We start from the raw sequence: 23,375 nt of genomic DNA on the forward strand, positions 1-23,375 counted from the left end.
ACAGGCTCAATTACACCATCATTATCAATTCTCTCAACGGACAAAAGGTCACTGCTGGATAATAAAAAACAATACTGATGAGGGAGCAGAAAGACAAAAGATCAAATAATGTGAAATTAAAAACAGCACATATTGACATGGAATTTATCTTTAGAGGAAAAACCACTTTGTGCAGGGTCTCTCTGGGTTTATAAAGGCTGAGCATACATACAGTACAGTTGTGTTTACAGTAGACACAAATACACCACAACTAATAAATACAGGCAAACAGTATATACAGCATTTACAGAGTACAGGAGAGCTACGAGTCATTTACAAGACAACAAATCTCATCAGTGAATCAGTTGCAGGAGGTTTTGAAATATACTGAATGTACCACTCGATGACACCTACAACACTACAAATGGGTTTTTTTTTCCCCCCATGCAATTCCATCAAAGGTCTACGGTGTAATGGTACAACGGGAGAGTGTCAGGAGAATACACAACATTGCTCAATTATCTCTGATCAGATTGAAATGACTTGATACTGCCCCGCTCGCACCTGCTTCCTGGTGGTCTGGTGTGCCACAGACCCCTGTGCTGTACCTGTCAAACACTCTCCAATTTCAGTTTGCTACACTTCATGTTATGTGCAGATTTACGTTTTGATACAACATTAACGCTAGTCTTATATATATATATATTACTAAGTTTGACAATTTGTTATAAGAAAACGACTTTTTGTGTGAAAACACATTTTCATCCTTTAGGTGTTGGTACTAAACGTTGGGTAATGTATGAATGTAACTGAATTACACCCAGCCCTACAGGTAATAACACTGGTATGGCTACTGTATCTACATGCTATGATAATGTGCACACACATACCACAAACAAGTCCTGAGATGTATCTCTCAGCTGGGAATCAAAGGAACATACAACATCTTGAACTAGTGCATACAGCCATACTGTTGTTTAAGAGTGATGCAGTGAACAGAGAATGTTCGATATTCCATGTTGTGGATTCATTGTATCTAAATGTCATATTAAGTGTTGTTAGTGTAAATCAGTGAGACCAAAGGTTGATGATTGGCAGCCTGGGTTAGGTATTTAGGCAGTTATTGTGTTGGCTCACACTGTGGCGTAAAGTGGGCAAGAGGCTGCCAATCATGTCAGAAATGGTTTCTTTGATATGGAAATAATACAGTATGTGTAGCAGCTTCATCAATAACAGCGCAGTCCACTGTAAGATATCGCAGGGAGAGATTCAAATGTGAGCTGTGGAGAATTCATCTCTATCATGAACCCGAGGCTGCACTTGTCATTGCTGATCACTGTTCTGTGGATTCCTCATCATCCTGAGTTTGAGAGACTTGGTTCATGCAGACTGATTGATTGTCTGGGCATCAGTGCCTCTCAATGATTGGGGGTTTCTGGTGATGCTTCCTCAGCCTGTGTCCTGAAGGAGGAGAGACAAGGCATGTATTAGTAAAAAACTATAACGTCTTTACTATTCAAAGAAATGTATGATGTTTTCTGTCAGTATGCAGATGACACCGAATTATATCTATTGATCAAGCTAGACATACCAACCATACTTTTCTCGCGATTACGAGATACTGATCTTTTCTCTCTTACGAGATATGGTGTATATTATTTTTCTCAAACTGCGCTCCCGTCAATTCATCTGGTGAACGTCTGCTGTCTGGCCAACAAGCCAGCGAGCTGCTGCTGCTCCTCAACAGAGCAAAGGCTAACTTTGAAACTTGGCTTGGTGAGCACACCGGGACACTTCACTCCATCTGCCGGGCTTCCAACTCCTCAACAAGGTATAATCAGCTTCTACATAAGCAAAGGTTGCTGTACAGATGGCAGAGTGCTCACATAGCCACAATGACAACAGCACACTGTCATGAACGGCAAACCGTTGTATTCCCTGTGGGTGTTTTCCTCGTTCATTCTGGTTGGTGTTTCCCTCCGTACCACCTCAGGCCTGTGTTTGTGAGGGGTTACCACACTTGGCTGACCAGATTACTACCGTGGAACACAAACATCCAGACTCCCTGCTTATGTTCTTGGGGCCTTTGACAGATCAAACCTCAGCAATGAACTTCCAAACAGACAGCATATTAAATGTCCCACCATGGGTAATAACACACAGGACCAACGCTGTACAACATTAAAGGACGCCTGTTTTTCTTCTCCCCGTGCTGCTTTGGGACTCTCTGATCAGTGTCTGGTTCATATTCTCCCGACTTCCAGGCAGAAACTAAAATCTGCTACGCCTGTGGTCAAGACTGTGAGATGGACTAATGAGACCCCTTCCCCGGGGTCTCCTCGGGGAAGACTTATTAATAGTATTAGTTATAAGTATTATAACTAATACTTATATTTACGCCAATTTTCCACTATGAACAAAATCCATTCTTTACCTTTATCTGTCCAGGTTTGTTGCCATTGTCTTTGTAGGTGAATTGTGAGATGTGCATGCATACTTGGCTAAATAAAGCTGGTTCTGATTCTGATTCATTCGAACCTGATCTCGAAAAACAAACAATCCTTCTGTCTCTGCAAACAGTCTTTTATCTTTCTATTCTGTCATGTCTTACTGTGCTTCAGGGTGCTTTGGTGTCCGGGTGTCAGGAAGGACCGGCTAGTTGCAGGACCTTCCCCCTCTGCTGTAACGGCCTTGACCTCCAGCTTGTACAGACTGGAAGGGTGCAAGCCCGCCACCACCAGAATATTACCATCCTGAAAGAGAGGAGGATGAAGCAGAAGACACATTTTAAAAACATACAGACCTGAATCTGCATTAAAACTCACAGACACAGGGAGGGCAACTTCAACCAACCAACATCTAATGTGCCATTTTAACATGAAATGTCATTTTTACCAGTCAAGTAAATTAAATATACAATCTCCTTTTTAACATCAGTAAAGGATTTTTGCAATCATTATATTTCATATATTGTATGGTTGGCACATTTTTGAAAGTTCAGCTGACCTGCTGTGCACTGCCTGAAAAGACTCTTTTTCATGAGCAATTACTCTGAATTATTGATTGGAATTCTGCCAATTGCACAGTCTATATTTCTCCCCAAACTTGTACCAACATACATAGTTATTTCCTGGAAACCTCCAAGAAAAATGATAATTACATATTTGAGGCCTCTCCCATTGTCTTGGAGGCTGTCCTGACAAGGGAGGGTAGTCGGCCTGATTCAGCTCACCTGAGCCTTCCAGGCTATAAAAGTGCTCACTCTGTCTCTTTTTCCTATGGCTCACATCCATAGCAACTCCCCTAAAATTCTAAAATTCTCAGACAAAAATGAGGACCTGTCTTTAATTTATGCATAACTCATAGTAGTAGGTATGCCCCTTTTCTCTGTACGCACAGGCAAACCTCAGCCAAACTCTAGATTGATGCTAAAACAGTTTATGAAAGCACTGACCGGGGGTAGGATCTGGGACTGGGACACTGGGAGTAATCACTTCATCATTTGATACGATTAGAAATGTGTGTGAAATTGTCATAATTATCGAATGAACTCTTAAGATATGGCCCAAAACGGGTTTTGTGAGGTCAACCAAATTCCAATCAGTTCAACCTTAAGTGCAAGTCGACGTCTGTGCCAAATTTGAGGAAATTACCAGCAGGCATATACAACTAAGAGAACAAGCAAACATAACATAATGCATCACTTAGACTTGAAAGCTAGAATCACCACATTGCACATTTTTACAATACCTAAGTTTCCGGTTGTCTCACCTGTTTCTCCGGGGCAGGTGATGGGTTTGGGACTCTTGTGCTGGATGGTGGCACAGGAAGGAGTGAAGAAGCTGGTGCTTTCTGACAGAGGATGACTCTTCTTGCTGACCGGCTGCAGAAGGACTTTATACTTACAGGAGAAGAGCAAGCCGCGCAGGCTGACAAAGCTCTCCTAGATCAGACAAAGACAGTAAAAGATCAGAAGATCTGCTCTCTACATGCATCACATCCTCTGTCAACCTGTAGCTCTTGTGAAAAAAAACAACAAAAAGGCTGATTGCACTGATGGCTGAGTCACTTTTTACAGCAAAGAAGACGTCATCCATCAAGAATGCATACGCTCGCTCGGCCACAGTAACAAGATTTACAAGTGTGTCCATAAAGTCTGCTATGTGTCCTGCAAGTACAGTTCATATGTTTATATGTATTTTACATGGATGTTCACAGTGACAGAGCTGTTTTATGTGAATAAGTCACCTGTGTTCTGGTCTTCTCCATGGGTCTGGTCTGGTTGTGTCCACAATACTCTGGTCCCCACCGGATTCTGTAGAACTCAGCTGAGGAATTTATAAAAGACAACACTGTTCTTGTTCAGCATGTCTACAACAATGAATAGCTGTACTTAAAGGACGAGACGGATGCTTCTCCCTCTGATAAATCCACGGCACAGTCTTACTTCCACATCTAAACTAATACTTATCTCTATTCAACACACACAGATGAAGTTGACTGATCCTGATCGCATAACAAACCAAACTAACTTATATTCTCCTGAAGTGAAGAATATTGCTCTTCAACTCCAGTATTGAAAGCAACAGCCCCAGCTGGGTCACCTCAGGCTGAATTTCTGTCCAAAACGACAAAATATATTTGGAATATTTCCACTTGATGTAATGATGAAAGTCAAGACAGCCTTTAACAAATGTCAAATGTCATGCTGGCACTGGAGTAAAAGTCAATATGATTCATTGTCTGAGGACCATGAATGTCTGTACAACATTACATTGCGGTCCATCCGGCAGTTGTTGAGATATTTCAGTCTAAACTGAAGCGGTGGCCCAGCTGTGCCTCTAGGGTGGATACAAATATGCTGTATATATTCTTACAGGTTCAATATAACATTGTAACAAGCAGATGCAGCATCTGAATTAAGAAACCCATCCATTTTCCACAAACATTGCGTAACATTTGATTTTAGATGTTGTCATTTCTTTATGTTTTCTGTCCACATTACATCTACTGGGAGAGTGATGTTGTATGTTGTATAGATAGTAAAGCCCTCTGAGGCAAACTTACTGAGCAATACACCTGAAATGAATTGATAGACATCCTGAACATCTCACTGTCATCTTCAAACAAAGTGCCTTTGTGCTGCAGCATTACAAATGTCTTTTTAGGCAACTTACAGTACAGGTAGGAGTTTTTACTGTGTGTGTCAGAGGAAGACTAACTGCCTCATTCATCGGGGTGGCAGACACACATCCGTACAAAGCGTACATACCCGTGCTGCTTTGCCAGTACACATGAACCCGGAGCTGTCCATCCTGGTAGAATGGAGTCCCCACATCCAGACTGGCAGCGGTGGGGTTTCTTGGAACAGTACTGGTGACTATAAAACATTTAAATTTACATGGGACATGGAGCCACCTGGATATTCCTAAACACAAGAATCTAACATTTTCTGAAATACATATCTAACCACAATGACACATTTACATAAATTGCTTTGTCAATGAACGATATATTTTACTACCAAAGGTTCTAAAACATGCCTACTTTTTATTTTAAGAAAGGAAGACCTTTACATTTTGATTCAAAAACATTTTTTGCTAAGTCACGCTCATAAGTGTGTGTGTGTAGAATTGTAGTGTTGTGTGAAGCTCTGAGATACGATGGATCAAAGATTTAACATCCCAGCGGGAGAAAGTCCCAAACGTGCTCTTTTTTTTTTGAAAGCACCATAGGGAGTGTTGGATGAAATTCAAAGATTATAGAAATGCATTTTCATAACCAAAAGGACACATTTACTGCAGGAATGCTGACCACTTCAACCTGTTGTGTTATATAACATGTGAGAAAGAAGCATTAATCCTTGCAGCAGACACAAATATTTTCTTTCACATTATAACAAGGTCATCAAGCTGATATTCTAAACGCCAAAGTCTCCTTTCTGATCATGTATGAAGACTTACTGCGCTGTGTGGGGAAGTGGAGGACGGCACGAGGTCCTTTCAGTTGAGTTTGTCCCCAATAGGACACCGCCTGGACCTCCACACTGTAGCTCCTGTTAGACCGCATGCTGTCCAGCTCCACCTGGGTCTGCACACACACACACACACGCACACACACACACACAGACGCACACAAACGTTGCATAAAAAACGAATTAATTCACATTACAAACAATGACATGAACGTCTATTTGGCAAAGAAAACACACTCACAAGGCCTAAAAGTATCAGCTCCATCCTGATCCGGACAGACATTTTTATGGAAAATCGTCACTGAAATCTTCATTGCTTGTAGCTGTTAAGCTGCAATGCTTAACAGGACTTCTCTTTTACCCCCCCCCCCCCCCCCCCCCCTTCCCCTCAGAGGAAGCAAAACCCTGATGCCTGACCCACATCACTCTTGAGGAATATACATCAACAGTGACATCATACATTGGCAAATGCCACCCCGTCTCTCTCCCATCTTGCCAAATACCGAGGTCTGGTCACGTAAGTCATTAGCCAGTTCAGTTACGTTAACCTCAACCACGCCAGAGTTCAGTAGAACTGAACACCAGATAAGACATTTTTAGGAGACCAAAAGGTTCACGTTAACGTCTATGAACTGAAAACGCACTGTGAAAGGATTAAAGTTCTAAGAGGCAAACACGGACGACTCCCAGACCGGACAACACCGTGGTAGAGACCTGTCAATCACAAGGTAGCCCCGCCCTAAAGCATACCCTGCTTTATGGTCTATGTGACTCTAAATGGACCAGAACTTACATCATGATGTACTGAAGAAGTATTGCATACAGAGCCAACAGATCCACAGAGCCCTCACACAATATTTTGTCTCCCGGGAGCAAAAGCACAATATCGCGGTAATGATGCTTTTGTGTATCATCTGGTGGCTACGGTGAAAAACAATGAAGCAATGCAAGACTTCCTGTCAGTGTTTTGTTGCGGGCTTATTAACTATGACATTGAATTGATTTGATCCATTTTTTCATTCGTCTTTCCAGAAGAACATAAACTAGTTGGAAGAAAATACTCTCACTCCTTGAGTTGTTGAAAGATAGAATTGAAGCATGAGGGGATTTAGTCATGTGTGCCCTGATCTATAAGACATGGCACACACATGCTGTTAGCATAAGATGGAGGCTTAAGTAGTGACATTTTCAGAGCACTGTGGTATACGTGTCAGTCCTCACCTCTCTGACTGTCTTCCTCCTCTTGGTCAGGGATGAAGCAGAAGGATTCCCGACTGCAGTCCAGCTCCAGCTGACCTTGTAGTGGTGGACGGGGACATCGAGGTCAGTGGGCACGCTCCACTGGAGCCAGGCCGACACCGCCCGGCCCGGGCCGAAGCTCATGTTGGCCACTCTCAGCTCAGAGGGAGCCGGAGGATTGCCGGGGTCTAGGGAGGAGGAGGGGGGGGGGGGTATTTTCACACACTTGCAATCACTGAGTAATATTACATACCATTGCTGAGATGTATGGTATATGACGGTAATTCAGAAAAATTGTTTTTTTTCTGTGCATTTTAAAACTGAATGCTAGAGTTCCTCCCTGAAATGAAACTTCAGGAAAACGCCTTCAGGGTAAAACGTGTTCTATCAGAGCTTCTTGATGAATTCAGAAAGGCTCGTGCAGTTTGCAATTAGATCGAGGCTTTATCAACACTGTAAAAACTACAATCAAACATCAACAATGAAATCTAGTAAGCAAGACGAGATAAGATAAAGTTAGATAGAACTTTATTCATCCTGTATTCCACACGTAATGAGGAGGACGGGGGGTTATTTTTCGAAAAGATTGTAAGAATGTAACGAGCGGAAATTGACATGATGCAGCCTTTTATAGGGAAATGCACAAAGGAGGAGTAACTTTAAGAAGAAATAAACACTCTCACACACACACACAGACAGTCTGACCTCTGCTGGAGTGGATGTGTCTGCTGGGCGTGGTGAAACCTCTGCTCCCATGGGTGTTGACAGCTGCCACTCTGAACTGGTACCAGCGACCTGGCCGGGTGTCAGGCAGCCTTGCTCCTTGCTTTGTGGTCTGGAAGCAATCAGATGGAGTCTTTGGTTCAAGAAAACTGAGAGCGTTTGATGTTTTGGAAAAAAATGCTTTTCTGAAATTTGTTACAGTTGGAAATAAAATCTAATTCCCACAATCAAAATAAGTATTGTGGGAAATATATTTCCACTGCAGTGTCAGTGTTACCGTCTTTCATCAGAAGCCAGGTGTGTCACCTTCATCTTTCAATGGGGCTATTATATACATTTCACGGGGCTATTATTGTTACATTTGGAAATAAAATCGAAATGTATTTCCCCCACAGACGACTGAGATCTTCTCTGTTCATCAGTGCAGCATAACTACCTTTTACCCTCAATTAAAATAGTCATTTAAAGCAATAGTGTTCTCAGTTGAACGCCATTACAACTTTTACAAGGCACACTGCAGTCAACAGACATTTTTATTTCCATTTGTGCCTCAGTCCCAGAGATTTATGAGTCTTCTGAACTCCGTTTTTATAGCAAAAAGTCTGCAAGAGCAAAACCTCGGAGTCATATATCAGGACCGACACGCCAATTATTTTGAGTTTGGCCGGTTAATAGCGGCAATATAATGAGAGCAGTTGTGAGTCCTCAAATATATGTCCCCAGATTTGGATGTGATATAACACCAGACACCACCAACCTGTGCAACCACCTGCCAGGAGGTGGCAGTGTCCTCACTGGGCTGGATGCCAAAGTTCCACCTCCTCTGCAGGACGTAGACCACCGGCTCAGCTGAGATGTTGAAACGGGAGGACCAGCGCACCTCCAGCGGACCGGACGAGAGTTCTACAAAGCCCAGCTCCTTCCTCGGCTTCAGCGGAGCACCTGGGAGACAAACATGATCCTGATCTCAAACCAGGAAATCCACCAAAAACACAATCAAACCGAGGGGACGTTGTGTTCTTGATACATATACTTTTTGCCTTTTCATGGTGATGTGATGCAGCTCGGACCTAATTTATCCTCAACAGACAACACAGAATGTAAAATGATTCAATTAAAGGATACAATTGTGCTGTATCATTCAAAAGTGCATATCTACAGAAACAAGCACACACACTGCTCCAACCCACGGTAGATTTGGGCCAATAGAAACCCTGATATGAGTGTGACACACAGCAAATTAAGTTTTATCAACTTAAGTCCTGGAAAGAGGGCCACGCCCCTTTCCTCTTCCTCCATACAAATACATTATCCCTGGTAAGGTGTCCCTGGCCCTCATAGGTTTGAGAACCCCTGATGCATGGTGTACGATTGTGGTTCAGAGGTGTGCAGGCCTATATCAGACTGGCGAGTCAGCAAACTGATAGTCTTATTCTATATCCCTCCCAGATGCCATCTACTGTAATTCTCGGCACGTACCGGCTGTGTCCTAGCAAGGAGGACATCCAGCTCTCAGTCAGGTCGTCCAGCGTCCCTCGGGGTTGTGGGGATTTACAGCTTTACTCAGTGCCACAGTGTGAGAAGACAAAATGAATTTCCCCACATTCAGTCCTCTGCTATCATATGGGTCACCATCAGTGGGGCCTGAACATACTGGAGCCAGCTCACAGTTCTCTTCTTCCTCAGCTCTCTTTGATCCCTCTTCCGACAATAAAGGCCTAAGTAGGGCAGGCTCCAGCTGACTCAGACGTCATGTTTGTTCCACCTGGAGTTACCTTGTTTATCTGAGAACAGGTCCATGGGGGGGGCTGGATGACTTTTCATTTGGGTCGAGAAGACTTGCATAACAGTTTAACCCTCATCCCGCTAACTAGTGCTTTTTAAATACAGCACCCAATGGCAGCCAATGCATTTAACTGATGGCTCTAAATGGCCCGTAGGTGTGGATGTTGTCTCTGTGTAACCCTCTACTGCGCTTCACCTTCCACTGGTACCTCACCATGCGATCACATGGTGCGGTACCAAGATACCCAACTGGTGCAGTTAAGGAAATACAGTAACTCCAGGAAACTACCAGTACGCCCGTCTTTCCACTGTTCCAGTAATCAGCAATTCTGGATGATCAAAATAAATCCTTAATTTACAGAGTGAGATGCTCTACACTGAATGTCTCAGCTGCAGTAGCACGCTGGAGGCCCTCACTCCTTCTTTGGAGACAGACCATTACTTTAGAAAATGACAGAAACTGCCACAAAATTGCCCTGCTGGTCTTGGTTGTCTTTTCCAGTTTGCTCCTCACTCCTCACGCCTCTGCCTGAGCCAGGAGGAAAACTTTCATGCATTATAACACACACACACGACTCGCTCTCTCTGAGTTGTCGTGGGAGACGATCATTACAGCAGAATGATTCAGTTTCTGTCGGCATTGGAGGGGGATTTGATCAAATGGTCCACTGTCAGTGTTTGGTCTCTGCATATCGCTGAATGTCCGACTCAGCACATACACTGTCAAATCTACACTGCAAGATGTATAAAATGTCCTTTCTCCACACTAGGTCCTTGACATGCTGTAGCAACATGTTTCTTATGGCTCTACTCACCCTTGTAGGGGTCTTTGGGGGACTGGCAGGTGTGGCCACAGCCATTGGAGCAGCATTTCTTCTGAGCCGAGCATTCTCGGTCACGATCACAACTCTCCACGCAGGCCGCCGCGAAGCCGCTGGCTCGCTCTGGTGGTGGACAGCGGCCCTGCTTCACTGCCAACGCTGTCTGAAGGAACTCACAGCTGGTCACACACTCCCAGTGCTTCTTCGGAAACACCCGCTAGATGGGTCGGAGGGAGACCGGTTAGCATCATGCGCTATCGGGACAAAGCCGAGGCTTTATCAGAGAGTTATGAATATCAGAATGTTGTACATTTAAACCAACAATGGAAGTTAGGCGTATGTCAAGATCCTCAAATAGTGTCAAGACAAGAAAACAAAGTGATTGTGATGGTTTAAATATTTAAAATGTGCTCGATAATACAATATCCCAACATGACTTTATGAGCTTTATTTGAATCCTCACATTCTCGCCTGGTCCCCATTGTTTTCTTGCCTGATTCATTTTGAAGACTTTTGTTTTGTCCCTGAATGACACAGAATCTGTTTTTCCTCAGCTCCTGATCCATAAATCTGAACTAATGACAGCACATAAATACAGTTTGATTGTGGATTCCTGCTGAGGTGTTTGCATTAGACCTCCATCTCCTGTTGCCTACGGTCATTCAGTTCAGTCCATAGTTCCACATAATGAACTATACTCCCACTCCTAGTGCACAGACAGCATACAGCGGTGCACTGTACCTCACACAGCTCTCTGCAATTGCTTTTCCTCTTCATCTCCCAGGAATCTTTGCAGGGCTCCAGGCACTGTGGAAGGGAAAGCAGCGAGGTGAATCCATCTCTCTAGATTGAATAAGAGTCAAATGTTTTCACTGGCAGACTTCTGCAGCTTCAGCTTCTCTTCACACAGAAAACTGAACTGAATGAGTGTTGATTTCATCCAAAGAGCTCTATTACAGGTAACAATAACTCCCCCGGCAGGCTGAGGATCATTTAGACTGTGAGTTTTATTAATAAAGCCTGAAGGACTGACCAGACGGAGAATGTATCAAACCAGGTGTGTCACCTTGCTGTATAAAGCTTGCTTTTTGTGAAATATCCTGTACATCACTTTGTGAAACGGCCATCTGACCTAATTGGTTCTAAAGAGCACACAATAGGCCAGCACACAATGACTTTCAAACCAAGACTATTGCAAAGTGAGTTAACCCCTGAGGTGAATGAGTCTATGTTGGTAGCTGATCAAATGAGCTTTTGTTCGCTTACACACAAGATTTAAGCTTGAGGGTGGGCCTGTGCAGTCCTGCATGTACGTTCAAATGTATTATTATTAATATATCCTATATAACATTATATTATAATCTTTCACTTGGATGGTGATTTTGTTTTCTGTTCTTATGTAGTGATGAGGTGGTTGTTTTGACTGATAAACTGATTCATCTATCATTATGTGTATATGTAGGCGTTATATATATAGGCAGTATATTTAGATACATATAGGCAGTAGTATATACACACTCTATATTGAATTTATATGTGTTCTCCGCCCCCTGGGGAAAAAATAAAATGCAGCACTATGGAGGTCAAGAGTCCAAACTCCCCCTCAGTACAACTCAACCCACCTGATAAATGTTTGACTAGTTACCACAAAACTCACTGAAAGCTGATGTGCAGTAAAAAAAAAACACATTGCCAGAGAACATATTCTTGTCATAGCAATATGTTGTAGTTGCATTTCCTCTAAAATACATTTGACGAAGCAAACCTGTATTATCCATATAGTATATATGTAAGTTCACACTAAAAGTGAGTGAAAGCTAATAAATGCCGTCCTGCGTCATCGGGCTGTTTCTGGAGCGTGTCACCCATTAACAGCATCGCTGTCTTTACCATAAAGCTGAATCCTGCACCAGTAAGCAGAGTGGGAGCCCAAGGGAGCCCAGGAGAGCCCGGTACACTGATTGTAATTTCATGCTGCAGTGAAAAAACAGTGGGGAGGAGAGCAATGTACAGCAGCATTACAAGGACGCGGTAAGTTGTTGGAAAGTTAGAGAATACTGTACACCCTGAACAAACGAGCGCTTATTGAGGAGACAATGTCCCAGGAGGATCGGTTGTCTTGTAGAGAAAAATAGGCAATGGTAACATCTGTGTGACAGACTTTTAAATTACATTTTATTCAGAGATCATTTTTCAGAAAGCAATCCTCCATTAACACCATACACACGTTAGGGTTTGAAAATGTGGGATAAACCTTTACTGTTCCGGTGAAAAGCTGATTTTGTTCCAAGCAGACAAGTGGTCATGTCATATCGGACCCGTTTTCACTTTATTTCTGCCCACAAAAGTTGTCTCTCGAATATATAATGCAACACTATAAGTCCACGCTACAAGACAGGCAAACAGGGAGGAAAATAAATCATCTAACTGTTACTTTAACCCAGCAGCACCAACCAGGATTTCAACGTTTATTTAGAGTAGAAAATATTATATTTTGTCGAAATGTTTACTGCAATAAGTAGTAAATAGCAAGCAATCTCTCTGCTTCCCCATGCTGCCTGACACTCATCTACCCAGCATCCACCTCTACAACCTCTCCAAGCCTGAGCAGGAGGCTATATGGAGATATATCAAGGACTCCCTGGCAGCAGGAATCACTCGTCCATCTGCATAGTTATTATACAACAGTCTGGTGCTGGTTGCATTTAACGAGCAGGTCGGCTGTGTGTGATTGTGGCTTAACAGTTGCTAGTTCCATTGACCCTTTGTCTCACATTGTCAGTGAGAGATCATAGCAATTTCTGGAATAATAAGTGTAATAAAAACCAGACAGAAGTAGACAGAAAGGACTACAAAATGCATTCGAGAGCTACATTCACAATTCACAGAGTATTGTGGATTAAGAGGCCATCAAGACCGAGGGAGAAGGTTGCCAATCCCAATGCAAGAGAAAAGCTCCCCAGGTCTTTACGACTCATGTGAAGGACAAACATGCAGGACACCAATGGTCACAGCAGGGTAAGTCAATATATTGTTGTTTTTTAAGCTAAATTAACATTAAGTTATCACTCCCAATAGCTTTCCTTGTCTAAAATAAAACTAAAGTATCCCAATTTCCATTTATTTTATGCGCGCCAGGATATTGCTCTCACACCACGGGCTTGATCCATACACCGGATATCATGAATTAATATGAATTAACATTCAGAGTAAAGAGAGTCACCAGAGCAAAGACGGTAGCAACTGTATGAGATGACGGAGCTGGTAAGAATCACTCAGAAATCTTTATTCTACCACGCTGGTAATAAAACAATAAAATGATTTCTTCTGTGTGATCAGCAGCTGGTTAAGAATACGTCAAATACAAGTCTTGGTACCAAAAGTACGCTGCTGGATTATAACCGATAGCATCAGTGGCCAGGGTTGCAAAGGTAAAAAGCAAGTTGTGAAGTTTACTATGCTTATATAAGCCACAAGGTCCCGGTGATACCAGACCATAGGGTCTGTTTTATTGCACATTCGGCGATCACATTGTCATTGACAATGCCTCGCTTTAACCCAACATACTTTGATTAGATTCCACAGATATACTTCAACATGTTCTATCATTATTTTGACTGTTTACTGTTTACTGTCACATGGTGAAAAGAGAGGTGGAAAAAGTTGCTGCCAAATGGACGACACGGTGAATTTTCATACAACTCTTCCTGCGGTGCAATGACGACTCCTTGGAGCATGTCTGATAGCCCTGGGCCCGCCCTGCCATCTCCAATCTCCCGTCCCTCGTCTCCACAGGAGGACCTGTCCACTAATCCAGACTGACGTTCCCACTCTCATGCCCGGCGTCAGTTCGTTTTCCGCCCCATTTCAAGCTTAAATCAAGCATTCCATTCCACTACGCCGAAAATAAAGCTGACTGGGGGGGACTTTGTGATTTGGTTGAGTGAGATTTGAGATAGCACCTAAGTCCCCACTGGTAGCGAAGACAACAGTTATTTTTGTCTTGGCTGCAGAATTTAGGACCAAATTGGAATTGGTTTGGGATCCAAGCTGTTCTTTTAGGTCACAGAACGTGACTTGTGTTTAATTGGCTGCAGTACAAAGCTGTGTGTGTGTGTGTGTGTGTGTGTGTGTGTGTGGGTGCACAACACTCCTCCATGACCAACCAGAGATAATGGAGCGAACAACTTCTCTGCTGACCGTGCAAAATGCTGTTCTGTTGGTGCTCGGCACCATTTGATCGGCTGCCCAGAGAGACTCCTCAGAGAGGAAACAGGCCCCGTGTTTGTCTTTCGATTTCAACAACTTGTCTTTGAAAGTGTTCCAGACCTTTAAACATCCACAGACAAGACCACGGGAACAAACTGCACAAGTTCTCTTATAGGTTTGAAAGTGTGAGTTGAGAGGAGGAGGAAATGAAAAGGATGTGTGGGTCTCAGTCAAACATCTCAGCACAGCTGTAGGGACAATTGAGGTTTACTAATGGCTGCCAAGTGCTACTGAAAGGACTCGTTGCACTACGCTCGATGCCAATTATAAATTCTGAGCTAAGACACCAGTATCAGTGAATACACACAATGTCCCTCCATGGCTCCAATGCCACACTAGTGATGTATTAAGCTCTTTCAAAAAGCTGAATTAAACTGGACTGTGTGTCGATAATCAACTCTGGCACTTGCAAATGGCTGTCTGCCTGGTGGAGATAGTGACAGAAGGATTAACAAGCACTCATTAGCACCAGGGTCCGCGAGGACGACGCGGGGCCAAATGGTCACGAGCCAAAGTGATGGGCTGTCTCACAGCAACCAGCTTCTCATCAGGCCTCTCTGAGCTCAAGAGCTGCACAGGGATGTATCTGTAGTACAGTGAATGTGAGTAAACAGAAACTGTTGAGAACGATGTCTGGGATGGCCACATTACTGAAGGTTCCAAGTCAAAACCTAAACCTCACTATGACAGCAAAGTGTCCAGATACCAAATCAGAGTCTGGTCCATTTTCTCTATAATCACTTAAATATGAATGAGCCCTATTAAGGAGAATTTGAGATTATTTCTTTTTTTTTAAACACAAGTTCATCACTTCATACTTTATTCCATCTATACTATTAAATGTTCAGCCAAGAGTTTTAGTTTTACGTTACAGAACAAGAGAAAGAGAGGAGACGAACCTCAGGGGCTGAATTCAGCAGCAGGGCTGGGTCTGAATGGAGGACAAATAGAAAAATGCTATTTGCTGTTAATATTGAATCCAATAAACTAAATATCAAAATGAAAACATACCCGGAAAAACAGAGCCCTTTTTCCTTTTTTGTTGTCAGAATCAAAAAAAAAAAAAGAAAACATTTGTGGGTTTTGCTGACTTCTTTTTGTTATTTTCTCCTTTTGAATTGAATAATGACAAAAGGCAGACAGGTGACATGGAACTAAAAGTAAATATATCAAGATAGAAGCCAAGAGGATAGCCATTCTAAAAGTGCATTATATTATGCAAGCACAGGGTGACAGAACCACTTCTTGTCAATACTTTATTACCACACATCATCTGTTATAATGAACAATTATCACTTGTCTCTCCTGATTTCAATTGAAACACTAAAACTACACACATAGCATTTTACATTCACTCCTCATCTCATGTTCAGTAGCCTTTAACAAAGTCCAGCACAGTTAAATGTACTAAAGACGACCCAGGTTGTGTTAAAATGGCTTTTTTCACCTCGTCAAACCAGGTAATAAATAACAAATATCTAACACAAAAACATAGCAGCCTATAGTACATACTGCTGTGAACATTCATATAGGCAAACAGATGACGCAACATGGTTATGAATATACTAATATGAAAACTACAGTGAAACACCAGACATCTTTCTCAACATGATCTGTTTATTGGCATTACTTGTGATACGTCAACAGATATTACAGGCTCCTATGCGTTTGGGTGGATCCCGTCACTGTCTCTGTATATGTGTTGAACTTTGCTTTGACTCCAGTTTGGTGTTTTGTATCGTCGTGTGTGGATATTCATAGTCAGCATAGCTCTTCACGGTAGGATGTTTCACTTTAACAAGGCCAAATTGAGTGTATTCTGTCGGGTTGAACGACCCTCTGGAGATCTCTGGCACTTTGAGGACAGACAGATGCAGCATCTCTATTGATGTTATTGGGTAGTGTGCTCCTATTTTAAGCAAAGTCAGATCAAACACATGCTTTTCTGTGTCAGCTAACTTTCAGATACGGACTTATCACCTTCGCTCCTCTGCCATTGTTTTTGCAGACATCACAGCCACTTTCTCTACCACGTCTGGTTTTACATCCTGTACATTGAAGCAAGATATTAAAGTGATGAATCTGTGAAGACTGGGCGGTGGAGGGGCACAGCAGCACGCTCTCACCACGATGCTTTTCTGTTGATTCGTCACTTTTTCAAGTATTTCTTCAAGCAAAAACTAACCCAGCTATAGATCTGAGGCTAGTCCATGACCCAGCCTACTTCCAGGGAAATACGATGGATGAAATAAGACTGCAGGCTAACCCAGCAACGAGAGGGTGACGGTTGAGCCCACATCTTCACAGAGACCATGGCTGCATCATGACATCCCAGATCAAGCTGCACTCGTAGGACTACAGTGGGACAAAAGGAGGCGGACTCTCTGTTTGATGCTCAAACATACAGTCAAAGTTATTGGATAACGTTTCCCTGATGATTCATTTTTAATGTTAAGATGCTATTATCTGCCCAGAGAATTGTTTACATCCTCCTGATGCAAGTTCAAAAAAATTCACTAGAGGATTTTAGCCTTCATCCAACACAAGCCAATGCTCTGAAATAAAACAGATCAACCATTATAAAAGCAGCTTATGCCTACACGGCATGCAGCCAATCATGAGAGTTCAAACCAGGATGATCAGCTGTAATGTGGACTTACGAACCACCCAAAGTACAAAAGAATGCACCTGGACAAGGCCAACCGCACCACAGCTGCAGAGCCAGACGAGATCAGAGAGCTGTGAATTCAGTGGGAACGCTTCGGAGAGCAGCTGTCATTCCCGAGTAGCTCTGACGGCGTTCACCACACACACACACACACATCTAAAAATGTGTTACTGTACGCTGATGAAGCCGAAGTAAGTTACACACACCGATATCTTTTGGAGGAATGTGTTCACTTAAGAACATGCCGAAAGAGCCTCTCATTTTACACTCAAGCACCATTAAACAGGAGCGTAGTTTAACTAAAGGCTCGCACTGATCAATACACATGGGTGTGCAGATACAAATCTGTTCTGTTTGATGAGTAAGACTCGGACCAGTGCAGTGTTCCTGGTGTCAAATCACTTTGCAAGACAATCCAATAGAATAGAGTGATCAACAGTGCAGACAGAGAGTCATTTAAATAGACTGCAATAGATTTGCATGAAGGCGGCTGGCTGGCAAAGCCCACTTTACAGGATATCAACCGGGCAGCACAGATGACTCCGTGATGAACAGTCTGTATATAGTTTGGTGATTATTATTGGAGCTGAGGATAATAGGTGACCACTGTAGTCCAACAGCAAGCCTCAATGCAGGTTTACACACCAACAGAGCGTAGTGTTTACTGCCGCACAAACATTCAAACATGCAAAGGTACAGATGTGCCTGCACACATGCATCCAGCCAGGTACACACACACACACACACACACACGATGTATGTTAGTGATTTATTAGACTGGAAACCCCCAGCTGTCCGACATAACTTCCTATCTTTAGACTGATCTGCTATACGAAACACATTTAAATTCTGATCTGAGCGTATCAACATACACGTTGTGCTGCAACATGAAGTGCAGTGCCTGTTTTAATGTTTCACTATACAGCTAAACAAAGTGACAGCTACATGAACTACATGTTCACAAGGTTCAGATATAGGCCTGACCTAACATGGAGATGGTAGTTACTTTTTTTACTGCCAGAAATGGTGCTACATCTTAGCGCTCACACTACTTTATGCTCCTATAAACCGTGAATACGAAGTGGAGCTGAGTTCAGCATTATGGCCGTCGCCATCTTCTTTTGCAGCCAGAAGTGACACGACAGGACGCTGAAGACATTTTTAAGGAATCTAAATGTGACTTTCATGTACTGAAAGCACACTGTGAAGGGTTAAAGTTCTATGTTGAAAACACAGAAAACATCCGAACCAGATAATGACGTGGTTGCGACCTGTCAATCACAAGGTAGCCCCGCCCTAAAGCATACCCTGCTCGGCTGTTTTACTCTAAATGAGACGACGTGAACATCAAACTAGCAATTGAGACTTGAAGCTAATGTTTACAATGTTTACCGAGGTAATAAATTAAGTGAGATGTAGAGTCAATTTCTCAACCAGAGTCGCCCCCTGCTGGCCTTAACAAAGGCTGCAAGCGGTCGCTAGAAGGCGCTGTCCCTTTAACATCCACCGAAACAACTGATGCTGTGATTTATTTTCTTGGGAAGACGCTCTGTGGCTGACATGAAGGAGTAATCCCAAGTAAGGGGGGCTGTGCTTGAAATCACTGGGTACCTACCTTTGCACACTGTTTATGAGTATGACACCAGCCCAAGGATCCTTCATTCTAAAGAGGAGAATAAAAAGAGGGAGACAAAGAGGGAAGCACAAATAAATAAGTCAGTGTCGTTGGTGCTGAAGGATACATTTGAATGCTCTTATTATAGACCCAGCTCAGAGACAGGCAATATAATTATCCTCCAGGCAGACAAAAACAGTACACCAGCAGATAACTTTCACTTTCAGTTCAGATTCGTCCACACTTTGCTCCTGTCTGTTCCTCCAAATTGGGGACGTGCCGACTGACTCTACTGGAGGTAAAACCTCACACAACCCCACTTCAAACAACCCGAGCTATCCCTTTAATACTTTCTGACAGTCCGTGGCTCTCCGCCCCGAGCCCATTCGCTCCCACTGAAAAGTACATCTTTAAAAATGCCTCACAACGTTGTGCTTCTGTGAGTATTGGTGGCAGCAGGATGGTGTATGATTGAGTCAAAATAAACTTCAGCGTGTCACTAGTAATGCATATCAGTATGTGCATCAGTGATGTGTTTTATTCAGGTCTGAGCTTAAATCCACCTACTGCAAAATTTTGAAAACTGCAAAAAAAAAAAAAGTGTGCAAGGTGCTGAGAGATGAAGCCACGCCCACTTTGACACCAGAAGGTCATTGCACTGATTAAATCTCTCATTTTATTTTTTCACATTTGTCTATTGTACTTGTATATAGAACAGGAAATAATTCCCCCAGCAGCAGTAATAACATCTGGCTTGTATTGTACTGTTCCTTGTACGTGACTTTATTGGTGGTTGTGAAAATCGCCAAACAGACCAAATTAACTTAACAAGTAAATGTCATCCAAACCGGCTTTTCACTGCCAAATCCATCTTGGCAGACCGATCTCCACCACACAAGAGCCAGAGGCCAGGCTGGCTTATAACCAGACTCCTCAGTGCCCCGAGTGCACTGTGTGGTAATCTTATTCATTACAAATAGAATTGCTTATGATAATGGGAATTATGGCACATTACAAACCAGGGCCAGATATATGACCACCTGGTCTGATATATGCTTAGCTTGCTGGTCAATAGTGGCCTATGTTGCTTTATTCTGTTATAAATGATACTACACTCATATTTATACAGCACTCTATTCTACTATATTATTCCCATAGTTTATTGTATCATATGTTAATATTATATTTTACGTTGCATTGTTGTCTATATTTCATATCCCGGAAGGGGCGGGACTTGCTCACAGCCCGTGAGGCCTGTACTACGAAGCAGGATCTGAAGTTATCAACAAGGTTACAATTTAAAATGTATTTATTTTAATGCCATATCAATTTCCCTGATAGTTCATTCCTTTATCTTCATCATTCAACTGCCTATGAATCTGTCAGATTTCCATAACCAGATATTGTATTACTGGAAAATAAAATGTTCCTACAATAGCTCCACCTTGTGGCTCAATCAAACTATTACAACTAATAGGAAGACCGTATTAGTAGTAAAAGTCCGTTTTGAACCCTGGATTGCAAAAGCCACAATTAAAGCAGTTCGCAATCATATACCTTATCATCTTTAGGGACATTCATGTGTAGCTACATCCTCACAAAAAAAGAGTGATACAAGTCATTTTAAAAGAGAGTGTAAGGTGATCGTATTCTCTGGCAAATCAATATGTGATAGTCCGATCTGTACAATTATCTGGCAGTGAATGGAGACAATCATACGGCCTAAGTGTCCACCTATGTAGTGCGGTGACAGAAGCCAATAGTTGTATTTACACTACTGTGATTAAAAGAGCTCATTTTAAAAATCAATGAAGGCAGGCAAGGTGATTATAGTATCAAGAAAATGATTACGTCATCTTCTGAATACTCTGCGATTCACAAAGACGTTTGTTTTGGTCTGGCTTTACTTTTGACTGATGGGTTACACAAACGTTGGGCCTACTGGCTACGAGAAACAGAAGGAGGGGATCATTACCAGAAGGTTTGACTGCTTTAAAGCGGCTTAAAAAGCGGCGTTTTTAACATTAATCAGGTGAAAATAGAGCTGTTTAATGCCACTTTTGACTTTCCATAATACCTGTGTGAACAGGTCAATTGATAGGCTTATAATATCACTAGCACGATAGATCTGACTATAATTACATGTGAAAACATATTTTAGCCCTATTATTAATGTAACGTAAAATAAGTATATATTCTCTTATCATACGGCCATATCATATTGTGCATTTACACTCCAGACATGCATTTCCTTGGACAGTTCACTCATTAAAAACTGATCAATGTCTGGGTGTAAGAGCTGAAAGCACTGAAGAAATCTTAGAAATCTTTTCCTATATTGTGAAATATAAATGTTATGCTTAATGAACACATTTCAGGAATTTTCCCATGAAAACACACACATTAACAGGGTCACCTGTACCACAGTTATCAGTCAGAAGTGTAATGTTGTGATTGGTATCATCCCTGAAAGGCCTGATGGGAGCATCATTTGTATAAACGTGAATTCAGTGTATAGTAGACCTAAAAACTCCTGCAACCAATGATTTGACGTCAGCGCTGCACAAAACCACCACTGACTCAATTTGCCAGAGTGCTGAGAAGTGTGAGGCAGAGAATGGAGAGTAACATCTTCCATGTTGCATGTCTGGGATGAAGGAGCAGGGAAGTAGAGCTGCACTATACTGGGTTTGGTGGAGATAAAAGGCAAAGAATATCAAGACAGCAGCACTGGCACTTATAAGTGAGTCTGATTCCTCTGGTTTGTGGACGGGACCATCACTCTGTGCAGTTATCATCGCTTTAACTGAGTGGACTGGAATGCTGTCCCCATCACTCTGAAGCCTGGAGCCAAAAGGGGACTGCTGCATTATCTGTGTGTGTGTGTGTGTGTGAGGAGAGATCTGTATGAACAATATAATCAGGTTAATGAGCCTGATGGTCTGCTCTGGTCCCTGTTGGTCATTTTACTAAAGGTCCATGTCTATATTCATTGTATTCAAAAGTGAAAAATAGATTACATTTAGCTTTATTTTACAGTTTAGTAAATAATGTTAAAAATGTAATAAATTATGCAAATACAGTCTTTTGAGAAACACTGAAATTGAATCCACATTAATGAGTGTGGCTATTTTTAGTAGTCACTCATCAAAGACACACATTGTGAGGATTCTCCACAAAAAAAAACACAAAAAACATATAATCAATAATAATAATACATAATAAATAATAACAATCTATAATCACATGGGTGGTATTTTATAGCCTGAGACTCAATAGATTAAAATAATAATAACTATTGCTAAGATATCAAAGTGAATATAGAAAGTGTATAGAAATGTTAAGCCTGAAATCCTGCGTTACCTGTAGTGTGTTTAATGAAATGAACAATGGCCTTCACACACTAACCATTGTCAAACCCTTAAACACATATCCCCGTGTAGCACATTGCTTCTTTCTACTCAGCTGCTGGTTTAATTCCACTCACTACGGAGATCAAGCTTTTAATTGACTTACAGTGGTATTGCAATTAGCTGCAAAGAAGCTACATATATGCTGCTTATTGAGATTTCCAAACTCTAGTCAGCTTCCCGTCTCTTGAAGTTGAGGTTTTCATTCAGAAGGATGGGAACCAATATTTGCTGCACTCAGGCATTTATGGAAGAAGTCAATAAAGTGCATGTGATTAGTAATGAAACAGAGGGAGGTTCTGGTCAGCATGCTCCTTTTATGTGTCTAAATGTACTTTGAAGTCATGTCTTGGCCCTCTAACGTGCTGGTTATTATTATTGCTGGTATGGAAACCATATATCTGATGCTGAACCCAATACCTCGCGATGCGTCTGCGTCCTTACCTGCAGCGGGGAGGAGAGCGCCGCTACGCTGTGCAGACTGAGGCAGCGCGAGGAGCACGTCGCTCTGGACACGCTCTCCGACCAGGAATCCTCATCCTCCTCATCCTCCGCATCCTCCCCCTCATCAGCTCGCTGCCTCCTGGCGCACACGTCGGAGTTGAGAAGGAAAATAATCCACAGAGACAGGTGCGTAATGATAACGCCGCGCGCCAGCATCCTCTTCCTCGTGTTCAGGAGTGGGGGTTGAGGAAGAAGAAGAGTCAGTGGGGACTAGACTGATGGAAGTCCAGTTTAACTACAGTTATATAGCCAAGGGAGGAGCTATAGAGTCTAGGCATAGACAGTTAAAGTCAGGAGTGCTGGGAGACTTTAACCCAGTGACTTCACAGCAGCACACAGGATCTACAGCCTAAAGCCCTCTATGTGTTGAGAATACACCAGATCAGCC

At 42.4% G+C, this 23,375-nt stretch overlaps 1 protein-coding gene across 1 annotated transcript; it reads right to left on the minus strand.

The window, feature by feature from the left end:
- Positions 1–1,387: 1,387 nt before the first annotated feature.
- On the minus strand, positions 1,388–23,143 carry anos1a (anosmin 1a; the record flags this gene model as incomplete). The annotated part of the gene is made up of 14 exons (XM_079185625.1): positions 1,388–1,440; positions 2,591–2,732; positions 3,434–3,459; positions 3,751–3,922; positions 4,228–4,307; positions 5,252–5,359; positions 5,943–6,069; positions 7,175–7,380; positions 7,898–8,027; positions 8,673–8,857; positions 10,516–10,738; positions 11,263–11,328; positions 19,074–19,121; positions 22,928–23,143. 14 exons carry the CDS (start codon positions 23,141–23,143, stop codon positions 1,388–1,390), a joined length of 1,782 nt encoding a protein of 593 aa, XP_079041751.1.
- Positions 23,144–23,375: the final 232 nt, after the last annotated feature.

The sequence above is a fragment of the Pholis gunnellus genome, assembly GCF_910591455.1.
Source record: "Pholis gunnellus genome assembly, chromosome: 24".
NCBI classification, from domain to species: domain Eukaryota; kingdom Metazoa; phylum Chordata; class Actinopteri; order Perciformes; family Pholidae; genus Pholis; species Pholis gunnellus.